Here is an 18343-nt window from a genome sequence, read left to right on the forward strand (position 1 = left end):
TGGTAGTGTTAATACATTTTATGTTTCTGTCTAAACATTTTATTCTGTATGTTTTAGTGGCACATAAATTAGATTTTGTAACTTTGTTCTGTGGTTTTATTTCAATTATTACCACGGATAATATTATCTGGATTAAAGCATTGTAGCAACAAAGATTAATGTATTTTTTAATTTATTTATTAATTCGGCAAAAAACTTTGGAATTGTATGGCTACCTAGTAAATAAGATCTCTGGTATGACCTTTCTACCCTTTTAAAATTTTATTTTAAAGCTATTTTTAAAAAATTTGGATAGAATGGGAAAGGATTAGAACCCCTGTCAGTTTTTTTGCCGCCTGTGTCCCCAGCAGGGAGTGATTTAACCTATGTGTCATTGTGGCTATTGTGACTGAGAAAAAAACTGAGAGGAAATCCAAAATGTTTTTATTATCACTGGAAAAGAATAAAGAGAAATGCTTCCAATGGGAGACTTGTTCTGGTAACAAGACCGGATTTACCTCCATTTTAAGACATCTCTCACTTAAGTCAGAAAGTGAAGAAATTAAGAAGAATAAAAAAAAACTGACAGGGATTTTTGTGCCTTCACTACTTTTTAAAAATGTTTTTTTTTTCTCCTAGAAATATTTTAGAATTTTTGAATTTATGTATATATTTTTGTCGAATGTACAACTGAATATATAATACTCACTGGTGCAGACATTGTGAAAATGATATATTTTCTTAGACAGATGAGTCTCTGAGTATTGGATGTCAAATTGTAATATGTTGCTAGGCAGACATGATTGCCATGTGTAATAATGTATCGATCATGCTATGATTAGCATTGATATATGCATATAAGGATTTTTTCCATTTTTACCTTTGCTGTCTCCCCTTTTAGGGGGACGACATTAGTGTATTTGGAGATGTGGTTGTCATATCTGGCACTTCCGTGGGTGCGCGTTGGCGTCATCATTATGCGGTGGATGGCGCCCTTTGCGTGCCTTTTTGCCATTGTGTTTGTTTGTACGCCTGCCCGCATGCGCTTACGCGGCATGGCGGCCATATTCAAACAATTGATAGACACAGCATATAACACATGGGGAAAAAGTAATTCACTACTTTGCGTCTGAAGCAGCTGGCCTCTATCTGGCTAAACCAGTCAGGCGTACATACTATCCACCCCTCCTGCCAGCCATTTTGGTGATGGAACCATGGACTATGAACATTTGGTGGATGTATTCACCCGCATGACAACTGGTGGCTTCAAAGTTTCTATGAACTTACTAGATGGATGAGTATATTCTCACTTACCGATTTTCGAGTCATCCATTTGTGTGACCTGAGGGTCCTTTCTTTGATTGTTTGGAAGATACTCAATGGATTGTTCACACAACTCACTTTGAAACTACATATCAGATGTTTCTGATCTAACCTGTGACATTGCTCTTTGGTGAACAGTATGCCTCCTCTGGACCACATACAGATCCTTCCTCCACAACAGATGTGATATATTCATCAACTAAGAACAAATCAAGGTCACCGTCCTCATCTTTCTTACAACAATAAGTTATCAATGCATAAGGAGACTTTCCATCACATCTATCGAATAGCCAATCAGTTTGTCCTTTTTCACCATGGAGTTCCTCCCCTATCCCTTGTATGGGTATACCATCACCAATTCATTGAACATACTACCATTTATTTTTTGATTGTTTTCATATACTTTATGTACATGGGCCCATTGGAATATATGGAGTGCTAGGGGTGGTTTAGTGTATGTTTTTAGGTGTGTGTGATGCGAGTTTTGGTACCATTTGAATAGCTTGCATTTTTTCACAGACTCTTTGTCCTGTGATTTTTTGAATTATTAAACATTCATTTTTTGCAGCCCATTGAGTATTGTTTATATTCATACACAACATTTGTTGTGTTGGGTGGTTGAAAATAAATCAGGTTTTTCCAGTAGCTACTTAAAACAGGCATACTCCCACCCTTTCTATGTTACTTTTCTCACAAATTCATGTGTAATTAGGAGTATATATTATATACAGTAAAACCTTGGTTAGAGAACGCTTTGCAAGACAAGCAAATTTTTTAAATACATTTTGACTTGATATACAAGCGATTTCTTGATATATAAGTAGTGTCATGTATAAAAAAGAAGAGAGGAGCCTCTAAAGTGTAGCAATATGGTTACATTTAATGAAGGTTCAATATTTAGCAACTCACATGGTTGATGATTAAAACAGGCACACCTAAGTATGCAGGCATCTGGGGTAAAGCTGTCCACATAGACCATCCTCTGCACAGCCATATTCATCATTCCTTCCCCGCTGCAGTCCACGAGTGATTCAAAGCCTCACTTTCAGATCACTCTACTGCAGGCTATTCTTCCCGGTCACGATTGCAGACTGACAGTGGTGAGAGCCGGTTGTTCAGAAGATGGTCAGCTTTACCCCGGATGCCTGCATACTTAGGTGTGCCTATTTTATTCATCAACCATGTGAGTTGCTAAATGTTGAACCTTCATTAAATGTAACCATATTGCTACACTTAGAGGCGCCTCTCATCTCTCTTATATTCTGTAGCTCTGCTAGATTTTGCTTCTAATCCCCTTGGGAAGGCTGCATATTGTGGATGGACATTTTATGGTTACACAACCTATCACATTGCTATAATCTTTGTATATAGACTATAAACTGAAGGACTAGCGAACGAATCATCTGAGTTTCCATTATTTCTTATGGGGAAATTCGCTTTGTTATAAGAGTGCTTTGGATTACAAGCATGTTCCAGAACGAATTATGTTCGCAATCCAAGGTTTTACTGTACTCCTAATATATATAGGAGTGCCTATCTTTAGCTTTTTCTTCACTACTCTATGCAAAACTAAAACAAAATGTTTTGGTTTTCAATATTCTTTCTGTTACACTAGCTTTCTATTGAGTTTTACAAAATTAAACAAAGCACTTCAGTACACAGGTTACATTTTCTTCCAAGTCAGTATAGCAAGCTTTAACAAAAGGATACATGGTATACAAGTGTAGCAATATTTCCAGGCATTGGGCCTGATGTGGGTCTGCCATGGTAACTGGTAACACCAACAGCACATTTAAGCTGATTGCCCAAGTGTGAGATCTGAGACAATGAACAGGCTGGCATCTTTGGTTTGTTTTGTTTATTTTATATGGGGATGGGAGAAGGGAATGAGTGGGATACTCCTCTGGCTCAACTAGGTACAAATTGGGACACTTAAAAAAAAAAGGCCTTTCAGCACTGACTTGACACCGGCTGGATGCCGACCAACACTTGCTGGCGCTTGAAATCATTGACTTGCTGTACTGTATTGAAACTGACTTCTGACACTTTGGTTAGCTCAAAAGTCCTTGACTGTACTGAAGACTAATTTCTGATGCTCTATTTAGCTCAAAAGTCTTTGACACTGCTCCCTCCAGTCCTTCCTGACTCTTGTAGCCTCTTGTAATGCTGCTGCAACTCTTAACACTGTACACACTGCACTGTACACTCTGCACTCTACACTCTGCACTTCAGGGCCCAACCACTGGCACCCCCTTTGCTTTTCAGGGTCAACACTGGCACCGCTTTTACTTTTGTTCTTGCATCGGCTAGCTAGCCCCTGGATCCCTCTGACCTTCTCCCGAGTGGTCCCCTCTCACTAGGCAGACCCCCAGGGGCAGTTTGCAGTACTTATGACTGGGAATGCTTTCCTGAAACTTGTCCCCCCTCAGCTCCGCTGGTCCTCGGCACACCGGATCCTCTCTGCAGCTTTGATCAGCCCTGTACCCCCTCAGGCAAGCCGCCTGGGATACCAGATTCTTCCTGTCAGGAGCAGAGACAGCCGTATCCTCCCTCCAGGGACTCTGCTTCCCACTAAAGACAATCTGTCATGTGCTCCCCACAGACTTATACCCTCTCCCAGAATGCTCTGCGGCAGAATCTGCCCTTCCAGGATAGATACAAGCCCTCGTGTGCTATTGGTCAGGTTTTCTCCACTGCCCAATGAGAGCCCTCATTGGGACACAGTGGGGAGACTCCCCAACTCAACAGGCACACCTGGGAACACATGCCAGCCTAGCTGAAAATCATGGCCCTGCTGATAAGCAGACAAGACCTACTACACTTTACCTAGCACCTACCTTGTAGGGTGCTACACAAGTGTGACTCATGTGAAAATATCATACTGAACCAAGAAACACTTACATTTGATAAGAGCTTGTGTACCCGAGCTAATGAACCTGTGTGCTATGAACCAGTTGGTTTGGCCAAAAAGGACACAAGCAGCAAGTAGAACCAGAGAACAATAGGTAATTTCCTTTCTCCCACTTTTCCTGTAGCCCTATCCTCAAGACAAATAGGTGGAAGCACAGGGTGGGGTATGACTCTGGGCTCAAAGACTACAACACCTTTGGCAACTGCCCAGTTTGCCCTTAATTCCTCCCCTAGCCTGAGTGTTTAAAATCTACAAACTTAGGAAATGGTCTGTTTTCTAAAGGCAAATTACTCACAGGACATGGAGGAGGGCAGATGCTGTTTTTGTAACATTTCCCACTTGCTCGATAGCTTCAGCTTTTTGTAGGATGTAGCTGCTGTCCCTGCGGCTGTCTTGAATGTCAAATTCTGTTTGGATCACTTCCCCATACTGGACAACTGCAAATTCGCACTGAAAGGAGAAGATATAAAAGATAGAATATGTGCAAGGAAAAAAATGCTGTGTATTCGTATTGGTTTATGTGTTTTCAGAATTTTTTTTCCAACTGCTATAAAAATAGCAGCATCAGATTTCAAGATCCTACTTACAATTCCAGGCAACATTTGCCACTGCTGTTTTAATTTTCAGGAAAATGTTTGCTGTTACCAAAGTGCCCAATACCATGACAATATCATCTGAGGTCAGCACTCTGAAGAAAGTCTAAATGAAGTGTTCAAATTTCCCCATGCTTTTCCATACCTGGGAAGCCTTAAGTGCCATATACAGCCTGCCATACAAGTGAATGGCTGTATGCGGCCATGCTCTTGTAAATGCTGATGCTTCTTTGCATCGGCATTTAACTGTACATGCGTACCAGTCATATTTCTGCTTTGGAAAATACATCTGATGTGCATGTGTGGTTAAATGTTGATGCTTCTTTTACAAGAGCATGGCCACATACAGTTATTTACTTGTATTATAGAAATTATGCAGCACACACAGCTTACTGGGTTCAGGAAAGCACTGGGGAATTATGCTGGGCATGTAAAACACCTGCAAAAGAAAAGGTTTGCTGTATTTCTCTAACTAGCTAAAAAGAGCAGCATGTGTATATATTAGGAATAGACCAATATGTTGTTTTCCAGGACCGATACCGATATCAATATTTTGGTCACAACATATCGGTATCGGCCGATATGGGCCGATATTTTGTACATTTAAATTGCTTAGTGGCTGGCTTGCTGGCACCCTGTGGTGCGTGGCTGGCTGGCTGGCACCCTGTGGTGGGTGGCTTGCTGTCTGGCACCCTGTTGTGGGTGGCTGGTTTGCTGGCACCCTGTTATATGTGGCTGGCTGTCTGGCACCCTGTTGTGGGTGGCTGGCTGGCTGGCACCCTGTGGTAGGTGGGTGACTGGCACAGGGATTGTGGGTGGCTGCCTGGTACAGGGCCTGTGGGTGGCTGGCTGGTACAGTGCCTGGGGCTGGCTGGTACAGGGCTGTGGGTGGCTGGCTGTCTGGCACCCTGTGGTGGGTGGCTGGCAACCTGTGGTGAGTGGGTGGCTGGCACCGGGGCTGTGGGTGGCTGGCTGGTACAGGGCCTGTGGGTGGCTGGCTGGTACAGTGCCTGTGGCTGGCAGGTATAGGGCCTGTGGGTGGCTGGCTGGCTGGTACTGGGCCTGTGGGTGGCTGGCTGGCTCGCTGATACAGTGCCTTAGGCTGGCTGGCTGGTACAAGGCCTGTGGATATGGGTGGCTGGCTGGCACCGGGCTGCTGTGGGTGGGTGTATGGCTGTGATACACTCCCACGAGACTAGTCCCGACTCCAGACGAGGATGTCCAATGCAAGGGAGGCGGCCTAAGAAGGCAGAATGACATCACAAAAATATCGGCAATATCGGTCAGTTCAAGGGCCGATACCGATATATCAAGGAAAGTGCATATCGGACACCGATATATCAGCCTTGCCGATAATCGGCCTATCCCTAGTATATATGTATTTCTACTTGCATGTTTTTGGTTTTTGGAACCCCACCGTTAAATTGTTGGGTGGGTGAGGGAATTCTTTTTCTGGGATGGGAAAAACTGTTGGTTTTTGTTTAAACCATGTCATAATCTCAATAAATGTATTTGATTTAAAGATATGCCTCTAAAAGCCCCATGAAACCTAAAGGATTTAATAGCAGCAGACATAGTGTGCCGGAGCAAAATTTTCCCATGATCGCTTGACACCCTCTTTACTTGCCAAAGCCCTGAGTCTAATCCCTATGTAAGCTCCATTTTGGTCTGTGGTGGAGCCTACACAGGGTAAATGACCTGCTCTTCTCCCGAATTTGACAGTATTCAAGCTTAGCAATTGGTGATTCAGGCCTGATCACTGAATTCTGGGAGAAAAATTAGATGATTACATGCTTCTTCATATCTGGAAATAATTTCTCCTTACCCCACAGTGCCCTTAATGGACAAAGTGGCATTCTCTTTAACTTCAGAAAAGTCCATAGCATGGTTATGCATTATGGCTTGGGTGTCTGAGTTAAGTGTGTCTACTTAACTAGTTAAGTAGAGGGGAAATCCTTCACTAGGTAAAACAGTTTAAATACCTTATACTGTATGCATTCTGTTGTTATGTTCTGTTTTATGAGTATATTTAATTCAAATGTGTCATCACAGGTGACGAATTAGTGATTTTATATTTTCACAGGTGAATTTACAATTGCAACTCTATTTCAAAATACTAATTCCTAAAATGATAAAGCCTACTAGGCTTTAGAGCAAAAACTTTTTTACATTCTCAAGTTCTAGCTTATTTAAAGAGGCTCAGCATTGTTCTCTTCACACAGTATAACAAACCTCAGAGCATTTTTCCCATATTTTCGTCATCAGATTTGAAATAAAATCCTTTGCCTTTTTGAAATCAGCTGATGTTATGCTACCTGAGCCATCGAGGACTATGGCGATCTCCGTTCCTGCCAAAATGTACAGAATATGTTTAAAATAGAGCCAGTATAAAATGTAATTGCAGAGAGTACAGTGCAGTCTAAAAAATATTCATCCACCAACATGAAGGACAGACATCCAAAAGGTTATAATATAGAAAATCGGCCTAAAATACACAGATAGAAATATACAAATATATATCATGTGTTAAAATCCAGTTGTGCAAGGAAGTGTGCTGATGAGTGCAAAAACCTTCAATAGAAAAAACACATAACAGTGCACTAAATGTAAAAGGAAATAGTCCAAAAAATTCCAGTAGAAAAACACAAATATGTGTAAATATGAATAAATAAATAAATATAATGTCTATAAAGTCCAACCAGGTAAGTGACGATAATCAAAGGAAAATGGTGTCTTCTGTGTAGAGGAAAATTCCCAGAAACCAGCAGATAATTAAACCACCTATAGGTGCAATGGCCACTCACCTCAATGCAGAGCATTGATAGCGTTCAGATAAATCCAAAAAAGGGATAAATCCTCTACAGCAATGGTGGTTTGGCTTAATGCAGGGATAATAATCACAATGGGATACGCTCCTATGTAATATCGAATCTTCCACAGCAGCAGCAATCAGCTCATGAAAAAGCAAACGTATAGCTCCATAGTGTAGTAAATCAGGATAAGTATTTTATTAAAAATTAGTAACTTACATTTTAAAATGATCAAATCGGTATGTATAGTAGACCAGCGGTGTCCCCAAATGGTGTTTAGCTTCTAAATGAAAAACTTCCGGTCTCGCTAAAATACACAAATACACAACTGACGTGACTTTATCAAGGTTTTGGACAAACCCTTGATAAAGTCATGTCAGTTGTGACGCAACGCGTCCGAAGGAGCCGGGTGACGTCACTTACGGTTTTCGCCCAAGACAGGAAGTTTTTCATTTAGAAGCTACACACCATCTGGGGACCCTGCTGGTCTACTATAAATACAGATTTGACCATTTTTAAATGTAAGCTACTAATTTTTAATAAAATACTTATCCCGATTTACTGCACTATGGAGTTATACATTTGCTTTTTAATGAGCTGATTGCTGCTGCTGTGGAAGATCCAATATTACATAGGAGCATATCCCTGTGTGATTATTATCCCTGCGTTACGCCAAACCACCATTGCTGTGAAGGATTTGTCCCTTTTTTGGATTTATCTGAACGCTATCAATACTCTGCATTGAGGTGAGCGGCCATTGCACCAATAGGTGGTTTAATTATTTGCTGGTTTCTGGGAATTTTGCTCTACACAGAAGACACCTTTTTCCTTTTATTATTGTCACTTACCTGGTTGGACTTTATAGACATTACATTTATTTATTTATATTTATTTATTCATCTTTCCACATATTTGTGGTTTTCTGCTGGAATTTTTTGGACTCTTTCCTTTCACATTTAGTTCACTATTATGTGTTTTTTCTATTGAAGGTTTTTGCACTCATTAGCACACTTCCTTACACAACTGGATTTTAACACATTATATATATTTGTATATTTCTATCTGTGTATTTCAGCGCCGATTTTCTATACTATAACTATATTTTATTGTATGTGATGACACTACAATTAATTGGCTGCTATCACTTTGCTTCACACAGTGATTCACCATCTACAAACCCGATTCCAAATAAGTTGGGACACAAATTGTGAATAAAAACAGAATGCAATGATGTGGAAGTTTCAAATTTCAATATTTTATTCAGAATACAACATAGATGACATATAAATGTATCATTTTAAGGGAAAAATAAGTTGATTTTAAATTTCATGGCATCAACCCATCTCAAAAAAATTGGGACAAGGCCATGTTTACCACTGTGTGGCATCCCCTCTTCTTTTTATAACAGTCTGCAAACATCTGGGGACTGAGGAGACAAGTAGCTCAAGTTTAGGAATAGGAATCTTGTCCCATTCTTGTCTAATACAGGCTTCTAGTTGCTCAACTGTCTTAGGTCTTCTTTGTGGCATCTTCTTCTTTATGATGCGCCAAATGTTTTCTATGGGTGAAAGATCTGGACTGCAGGCTGGCCATTTAAGTACCCGGATCCTTCTTCTACGCAGCCATGATGTTGTAATTGATGCAGTATGTAGTCTGGCATTGTCATGTTGGAAAATGCAAGGTCTTCCCTGAAAGAGACAACATCTGGATGGAAGCATATGTTGTTCTAGAACTTGGATATACCTTCCAGCATTGATGGTGTCTTTCCAGATGTGTAAGCTGCCGATGCCACACGCATTCATGCAACCCCAAACCGTCAGAGATGCAGGCTTCTGAACTGAGAGCTGATAACAACTTGGGTTGTCCTCTTTAGTCCGGATGACATGGCGTCCCAGTTTTCCAAAAAGAACTTAAAATTTTGATTTGTCGGACCACAAAACAGTTTTCCACTTTGCCACAGTCCATTTTAAATGAGCCTTGACCCAGAGAAAACGCCTGCGCTTCTGGATCATGTTTAGATATGGCTTCTTTTTTGGCCTATAGAGCTTTAGCCGGCAGCGGCGAATGGCACGGTGGATTGTGTTCACCGACAATGTTTTCTGGAAGTATTCCTGAGCCCATGTTGTGATTTCCATTACAGTAGCATTCCTGTATGTGATGCAGTGCCCTCTAGGGGCCTGAAGATCATGAGCATCCAGTATGGTTTTTCGGCCTTCACCCTTACGCACAGAGATTGTTCCAGATTCTCTGAATCTTTGGATGATATTATGCACTGTAGATAATAACTTCAAACTCTTTGCAATTTTTCTGATATTGCACCCTTATTTTTCGCCGCAGCATTGGGAGAATTGGTGATCCTCTGCCCATCTTGACTTCTGAGAGGCTCTTTTTATACGCAATCATGCTGCCAACTGACCTAATACGTTGCAAATTGGTCCTCCAGCCATTCCTTATATGTACATTTAACTTTTCTGGCCTCTTATTGCTACCTGTCCCAACTTTTTTGGACTGTGTAGCTCTGATGAAATCCAAAATGAGCCAATATTTGGCATGACATTTCAAAATGTCTCACTTTCAACATTTGATATATTATCTATATTATATTGTGAATAAAATATAAGTTTATGAGATTTGTAAATGAGTCCATTCCTTTTTTACTCACAATTTGTACAGTGTCCCAATTTTTTTTGGAATTGGGTTTGTATTTATTTATTTATTTATTTATTGGTTAGTGCATTGGTTCATTGACCTCATTTGCATCCATTTTGGTGTGGATGTCTCTGGTTCAAAAAAATACCCGAAAACCTGATTGAAAATCTATATATGTGACTGCCTAAGAAAGGTACATTAGAGTGCATACTTGGATACTTGTAAAGAAACATATAGAACTTCTTTGTACTGTGCACAGATATATTTTTTGTATTATTGTTTTAATTTATAATTATAATTTACAGTTGTAATTATGATTATGGTTTGTTTGTGCTGTTCAAAAAATATTTTTTTTTAATCAGATTTTCAACATCTGAACTTTTCAGAAAAAAAGGAGGACTCTGGACAATTGTCAGCCATCCTGCATAATGTTAGATTATTTGTATTTTACATAGGATATCTTCTTTGATGTTATCTCAGGAGCAATTGTACTGAAATTCTAAATACATTTATATTACATTATATTATAGTACTATCCACAATGGATGCAAAATCGACTGGCACTGGAGTGTAAATGGTAAGCATTATGTTTAAAAGTCAAATTGAATTACAACTAAGTTGCTTTTCTTATATCCCGTTTTTTGTCTTTTCTTTTTTTTTTTTGTGTGGAGCATACCTAGAAAATAGAATAGCACATTTTTTAGAAGTGGTCAGAAAAATAGTGGTAACTTACCACCCTCATCGTCTTCATCGTTGTTGTTATTGTTGTTACTATTGCCATTATTATAGCCTTTCATTTCCTTAGGATCATTCTTCATTTCCATTGTGTTACTGCTGATCTCTATTTACAAAAGTTTTTTTTTTTTTTTAATTTTCATCTTTGTCTAGATATATCATAAAAAAAATAGAATAACACATTTTTTTTTTAAAGGGGCAAGAAAAATAGTTTTTTTAACTTACCACCTTCATCATCGTTGTTGTTATTATTGTTGTTGTTGTTACTATTGTCATTATTATAGCTTTTCATTTCCTTGGGATCATTCTTCATTTCCATTTTGTTACTGCTGATCTCTATTTATAAAAGAAACAAATTAACAAACACAAAAAGGCACAAGAAACGAATGACCTTTAGAGTTTGATTACTGAAACAGGACTTCAAGAAAATATAAATTACACCCCTTAGTCAAGTAATTTATGTATTCAAACTCAATATTAATGCAACAACCATACTGCCATAATTTCCTCAAATATACCTATTTTTTTTAAATTTCTCAGTATTTCTTTAATTTTATTTCTCAGTATTCCATCTACTCAGATGGTAAACCAGCACAGTGAGCCAGTCAGAATCTTTACCATCATATATTGCTGACATGTTTCAGTTGGTAGGGTCTAAATGGAGAGGACAGGAGAAGAAAAGCGCAACACCAATGTGCTGATTTCTCTTTCACTGGAATTGGCAGGACAGCAAGCTCTAAATTAGGCAGTCACCTTCTCTCTATATGATATACAGTGAACTTGGAAAGTATTCACAGCACTTCACTTTTTCCACATTTTGTTATGTTACAGCTTTATTCCAAAATGGATTAAATTCATTATTTCCCTCAAAACTCTACAAACAATACCCCATAATGACAATATGAAAGACGTTTGTTTGAAATCTTTTCAAATTTATTGAAAATAAAAAAACAAAAAAATCGCATGTACAGTATTTCCCCTCACATTTTTGTAAATATTTTATTATGTATTTTCAAGTGACAACACTGAAGAAATGACAATTTGCTACAATGTAGTGAGTGTACAGTTTGTATAACAGAGTAAATTTGCTGTCCCCTCAAAATAACTCAACACACAGCCATTAATGTCTAAACCGCTGGCAACAAAAGTGAGTACACCCTTAAGTTTAATTGTCAAAATTAGGCCCAAAGTGTCATTATTTTGTGTGGCCACCATTATTTTCCAGCACTGCCTTAACCCTCTTGGGCATGGAGTTCAGCAGAGCTTCACAGGTTGCCACTGGGGTTCTCTTCCACTCTTCCATGATGACATCACAGAGCTGGTGGATGTTAGAGACCTTGCGCTCCTCCACCTCCCGTTTGAGGATGCCCCACAGATGCTCAATAGGGTTTAGGTCTGGAGACATGCTTGGCCAGTCCATCACCTTTGCCCTCAGCTTCTTTAACAAGGCAGTGGTCGTCTTGGAGATGTGTTTGGGGTCGTTATTATGTTGGAATACTGCCCTGCGGCCCAGTCTCTGAAGGGAGGGGATAATGCTCTGCTTCAGTATGTCACAGTACATGTTGGCATTCATAGTTCCCTCAATGAACTGTAGCTCCCCAGTGCCGGCAGCACTCATGCAGCCCCAGACCATGACACTCCTACCACCATGTTTGACTGTAGGCAAGTCACACTTGTCTTTGTACTCCTTACCTGCTTGCCGCCACACACGCTTGACACCATCTAAACCAAATAGGTTTATCTTGGTCTTATCAGACCACAGGACATGGTTCCAGTAATCCATGTCCTTAGTCTACTTGTCTTCAGCAAACTGTTTGCGGGCTTTCTTGTGCATCATCTTTTTTTGAATCAAAGGAAATTTTTATTGAGAAAGCGCACAATATTACATGTTATGGAACACACAGTCAACAGATCAGTGCAAAACATACAAAGAAATACAACGCACAATCCAACTTAGAAAAATAGACAACATCAATAGGTCAGAGATCTCCCCAAACTGACAAAGGAGAAGGGAAAGACATCTGAAAGTAGACAGAGCCCCCCCTAGACTGGCCGGTCATGACCACGGGTTATAGCAACAGTCGATCCAGAACCAATTCCGTGGGGGCCATACCAGGAGAGCCCAGCCACCCCCCACACCTTAAAGAACTTAGCAGTAGAACCCCGCTGCTGATAGATAGACTTCTCCGTGCGGAGAGTAAGGCCCAGCTGTTCTAACCACATCTTGTAAGTCAGGGGGTCCTTGGCCACCCAATGTCGAAGAATGAGTAGACGAGCCTGAAATAGGGCCCGCCCTGCTGCTTCCTGTAAATATTTATCTTCCAATATTTGTTCTAAAATACCCAAAAGACATTGCCTGGGATCTTGAGGAATCACCAAGCCCAGGACTCTGTTAATAGTGGAACGAACCCCCGACCAATACCCGTGCAGCTTCGGGCATTTCCACAATAAGTGCACCAGGTCCCCCACCTCCCGCTCGCATCTGCTGCACAAATCATCCGGCCGAACACCCATGGAGTGGAGTTTAAATGGGGTGTGGTGCACCCTAAGGAGTATGTACAGTTGAGACACCTGGTGAGACACATTAAGTGAGCACAGCCGGACCGATTCCATTCCACTGTTCATTTGGGATGTCCCCCACATCAGAACACCAATGCTCACACGCCCTACTGGGATACATCTCCAGGTAAGCACCCAGAAAGGAAGCGTAACAGCTGGAGATGAAGCCCTTGGTGGAAGTAAAAGTATGTATTAGGTAGAATATAGGAGTGGGAGACATCTGTGAGTGCTGCAAGGAGGTTTGGGCTTGCACAGCATGCTGTAACTGACGATAATAAAACAGCATAGACCCAGGGATAGAAAATCTAGATTGCAACTGAGAGAATGTCAATAAAGATCCATTAAATAACACATGCTTAAGGTGGGTCACCCAATAGGTGCGCCACCGGTGCATCATCTTTAGAAGAGGCTTTCTTCTGGGATGACAGCCATGCAGACCAATTTAATGCAGTGTGCGGCGTATGGTCTGATCATTGACAGGCTGACCCCCACCCCTTCAATCTATGCAGCAATACTGGCAGCACTCATATATCTATTTCCCAAAAGACAACCTCTGGATATGAGGCTGAGCACATGCACTCAACTTGTTTGAGTGGAACCTGTCCTGTTAAACTGCTGTATGGTCTTGGCCACCGTGCTGCAGCTCAGTTTCAGGGTCTTGGCAATCTTCTTATAGCCTAGGCCAACTTTATATAGAGCAACAATTCTTATTTATCCTCAGAGAGTTGTTTGCCAGGAGGTGCCATGTTGAACTTCCAGTGACCAGAATGAGAGAGTGAGAGCGATAACACCAAATTTAACATACCTGCTCCCCATTCACACCTGAGACCTTGTAACACTAACAAGTCACATAACACTGGGGGGGGGGGGGTAATTGGGCCCAATTTTACTTATGGGCGTACTCACTTTTGTTGCCAGTAATTTAGAAATTAATGGCTTCGGGTTGAGTTATTTGGAGGGGACATCAAATTTACACTGTTATACAAGCTGTACACTCACTACTTTACATTGTAGCAAAGTGTAATTTCTTCAGTGTTGTCACATGAAAGATATAATAAAATATTTACAAAAATGTAAGGGGTGTACTCACTTTTGTGAGATACTGTACATAAGTATTCACAGCATTTGCCCAATACTTTGTTGAAGCAACTTTGGCACCAATTACAATCTCAAGTTTTTTTGAGTTTGATGCTACAAGCGTGGCACACCTATTTTTGGGCAGTTTCTTCCATTCTTCTTTGCAGGGCCTCTCAAGCTCCATCAGGTTGGATGGGGAACGTCGGTGCGCAGCCATTTTCAGATGTCTCCAGAGATATTCAATCGGGTTCAAGTCTGGGCACTGGCGGGGACAGTCAAGGACATTCACATAGTTGCCCTGTTGTTATCTTGGTTGTACAGGTGAAGGCGCCAGGTTCTAATTTATGGCACTATATAAATACCTGCTGCCCCTTTGTTTTGATGGTATGTACCATAAAACTATATATATATAAAAATGAAGTAGGCGCTGGTATGAATGAACGTTTTTTTTTTTTAGGTAATATGCTGTAGGGTGTATCTGTAAAATGTACACACTATATCTGTATTGGTAGCATATATTGAACTTAAATCAATATCTTAGAGATGCAAATAAGTGTGAAAACCATTAAATATACTATAGGTATGTGCATCATCCATGTGGGGCATATATCTACAGTGACCCAATTATTATGAACGAATAATTCAAATAATAATACTGGACAATCAATGACAATAATAGTGCAATTGGTGACTGTTGTGAAAAATCAATAAGCAATATATCATGGCAAACGCTGTAAATACTTACGTACGTATGTATTTTTATTTTTTTTTTTTTAATAAATTTGCAAACGATTTCAAACAAACATCGTTCACATTGTCATTATGGGGTATTGTTTGTAGAATGTTGAGAAAAATAATTAATGTAATCTATTTTGGAATAAGACTGTAACATAATAAAATGTGGAAAAAGTGAAGCATTGTGAATACTTTCCGGATTCACTGTATATTTGCTAGAATTCCCATAGTTAAATGACTTTCTACTACTTCAGTATTCAGATATTTTTACTTCTTCTTAAAAGGTAAGAATACTTTTACAGGTACAGTCGTGCACTAGCTGTCAAAATACATGAATTTTGTGCAAACACATCTGGAAGTAAGTTATGTTTTTATGGCTGAATACAGACCAGGAATGTCTAGGTGCGTTCAGACAAGTTGCTTTAATATAAAAAAGGAACATCGGCATCCAGGGACCATCTAGCCTGGTTTTAATCTGTGCTGTAAAAGTATTATATGATGTCCAGTCCTCCTCCTCCTGGCTGTATGTAACATGATAATACCTTATTTATAGCGCCAGTGACCCGCCAGAGCTCTCCTCCTCCTCCCAGCTGACGTCAATGGCCCCTCTCCCTGCAGTGCTCAGAACAGGGCTGCAGGGAGAGGGGCCCGCCATCTCCCTCGGCAGTGCTTGGAAAGAAGAGCCCTGGCGGGTCATGCGAACGCCCAGCAACGCTGTAAATATGGTATTTTCTATAACATTACATAAAGACACAAACTGGACATTATATAATCCATATACAGAGCAGATTGAATGATTTTACAAGGACTTTGTCTAGAGTTCATTTTGGAGATTTCAGGGATGTTGACTACTTTGCTGACAGGGAGGGAGAGAGGGAAAGAAGACGGGGACAAATAAGACATCTCCCGAAAATAAGCCCTAATGCATTTTTTGTACCTCAAATTAATATAAGACCCAGGCTTATTTTCAGGGAAACACGGTACCTCCCAGATCAATTTCAACCGTGTTTAACGCAGGAGGCTTGTGTGCATACAGCTCAAAGTGTATCTATAACCAGAACTTTTTTGTTTTAGTTTAGCCCCTGACAGGTTTTACTGCTATCCGAAGTTCTGTTAGGCCCCATGCACACTAGGTGTTTCACCCCAGTCCGTGAGATTCAGCTGCAAGCAGTGTGTGTTTGTCCCTGGGCACCTACTGCCCTAAACCTAAGTACCACTAGGTTCATTGTCCAGCTGCTGCAGCTATCAGCCTCTGAGGCTACCAGCAGTGGGGCTGGACAGTGCACCTGTACCTTCCACCCACATATAAACACCTGGGCCTTATGCATCAGGTTTAAACGCTCATTGTGCATGAGGCCTAAGAGAGATTTTTATCACTTTTTGTTCTGGGGCAACATTTTACCAGACAGGAAGTGAGAGGCCATCTGCAGCAGGGAAACAGACAACAATACAAATCTGACAGAAGTTCTAGCATTCTTCATTACTTAAAGTTTATACTAAAGGCTCCCATTTGTGTTTTAAATAACAAACATGTTATGCAGCGCTTATTTGATAATGTAGTAAACAAAATAAGAGTCCATATAGCTGAATAAGAGAGACAAATGAAGGCCCCACACCAGCTTCAGTGTGATAGGAGACACACATAACACCACAGTGATTCTAGCAAGTATCACTAGGGGTTGGGCCCTCAAATTATAGAGCGGGCATATGTGCACATGACACAGGTTTAACTGAAGCTTGGCACTGGACATCAGGTATACAGCCTCTCAGCAGTATACCTGATGTTCAGGTTCCTCCCTTGTCTTCTGGCTCCTCCCCCCTGCCAAGTGGCCCAACAGCAATCCACTTGCTATTGGGGCATTCGTGCGCAGTGCCGGGACAAGGTCACCTACAGCCCAGGGCAAACATGTTAAACTGCCCCTTCCACAACATGTATGAGCATTATGTGTCAGCAAAACCCCCAACCCAAAAAAGAAAAAATCGAGCACTAATCTGCAGGCGTACCCCTAAGCATAAATTCCCCTTCCTCCAAGTACAAATCTGCCCCCCTGCTGAAATCCCTCCTGCCAGCACAAATCTTTGCCCCCCCCCCACGCCCCCACTCTCCCTCCAAGCCTAAATCCTCTTTCTCACAAAATCCCCCCAGCAGAAACCCCCCCCCCCCAAAAAAAAAAACACCCCTCCTAGCTCAAATCCTCTACCTCTCAAATTTCCCCTCCGAGCATAAATCCTCTACCCCTCAAATTTCCCCTCCGAGCACAAATCCTCTATCCCTCAAATTTCCCCTCCGAGCACAAATCCTCTCCTCCCTCGCCTATTCCTCCCTCCTAGCACAAAGCATCCCTACTAGCACAAATTGCCCCCCTCAAAGAAAAAAAAAAATGTCCCCTACTAGCACAAATCCTCTTCCGCCATTTCCCCTCCCAATACAAATCCCTCAAATCACCATTCCTAGCACCCCTCCTAATTTCCCTTCTTAGAACAAAATTTATCCTCTTCCACCCTCCAACTTCCCCCTCCCAACACAAATTCCCCTCCTCTCATCTCTTCCTGGTGCCCCCCACCTCACATGATACCACAGTGCCCAGGGCAGCTCCCCCTCCTGCCCACCCCTTGTCCCGGCCCTTTTCATGCATGCTCACTCCCAAGCCGCACTCTGTGTGTCCATAAGACACACAGAACAGACTCGGCCCAGCCCACCAGTCCCTCCTCAAAAGCTGTGATTAACAGCAGCGTGGGCCAGGAGAACAAACAAAAAGGGAAATTAACAGCAGGTGTATGCCACAGGCCTCCTAACCTGAAGGATGAAGAGGAGACTGACAGTTAGAAATGGCAGCAAGGCAGGCCAATGTTATTATCATGGTGGACTTCAGTTTTCCAGATACTGGCTGGGCAGATGGAACACCTAGGGCTCGTCATTTGTTAAATGTCTTGCAGGACAATTTTTTTGTGTCAATTGGTGGAAGCCTCAA

General features: G+C 41.1%; 1 protein-coding gene across 4 annotated transcripts in view; it reads right to left on the minus strand.

The window, feature by feature from the left end:
* The window catches only part of ITGAE (integrin subunit alpha E), a 146889-nt gene that overhangs the window by 67103 nt on the left and 61443 nt on the right, over positions 1 to 18343 (minus strand). The window contains exons 7-10 of one of the 4 annotated variants that reach the window (XM_082245838.1): positions 11229 to 11336; positions 10999 to 11106; positions 7039 to 7154; positions 4509 to 4663 (exon numbers count right to left, since the gene is read on the minus strand). In XM_082245838.1, coding sequence (XP_082101964.1) covers positions 4509 to 4663; positions 7039 to 7154; positions 10999 to 11106; positions 11229 to 11336 — 487 coding nt within the window. Of the gene's footprint in view, positions 1 to 4508; positions 4664 to 7038; positions 7155 to 10998; positions 11107 to 11225; positions 11337 to 18343 lie in introns of all 4 variants that reach the window. The other 3 variants (XM_082245837.1, XM_082245840.1, XM_082245839.1) reach the window with 3 other exon arrangements.

This window comes from Pelophylax lessonae (assembly GCF_965119305.1).
Source record: "Pelophylax lessonae genome assembly, chromosome: 2".
In the NCBI taxonomy this organism is placed as follows: Eukaryota; Metazoa; Chordata; class Amphibia; order Anura; family Ranidae; genus Pelophylax; species Pelophylax lessonae.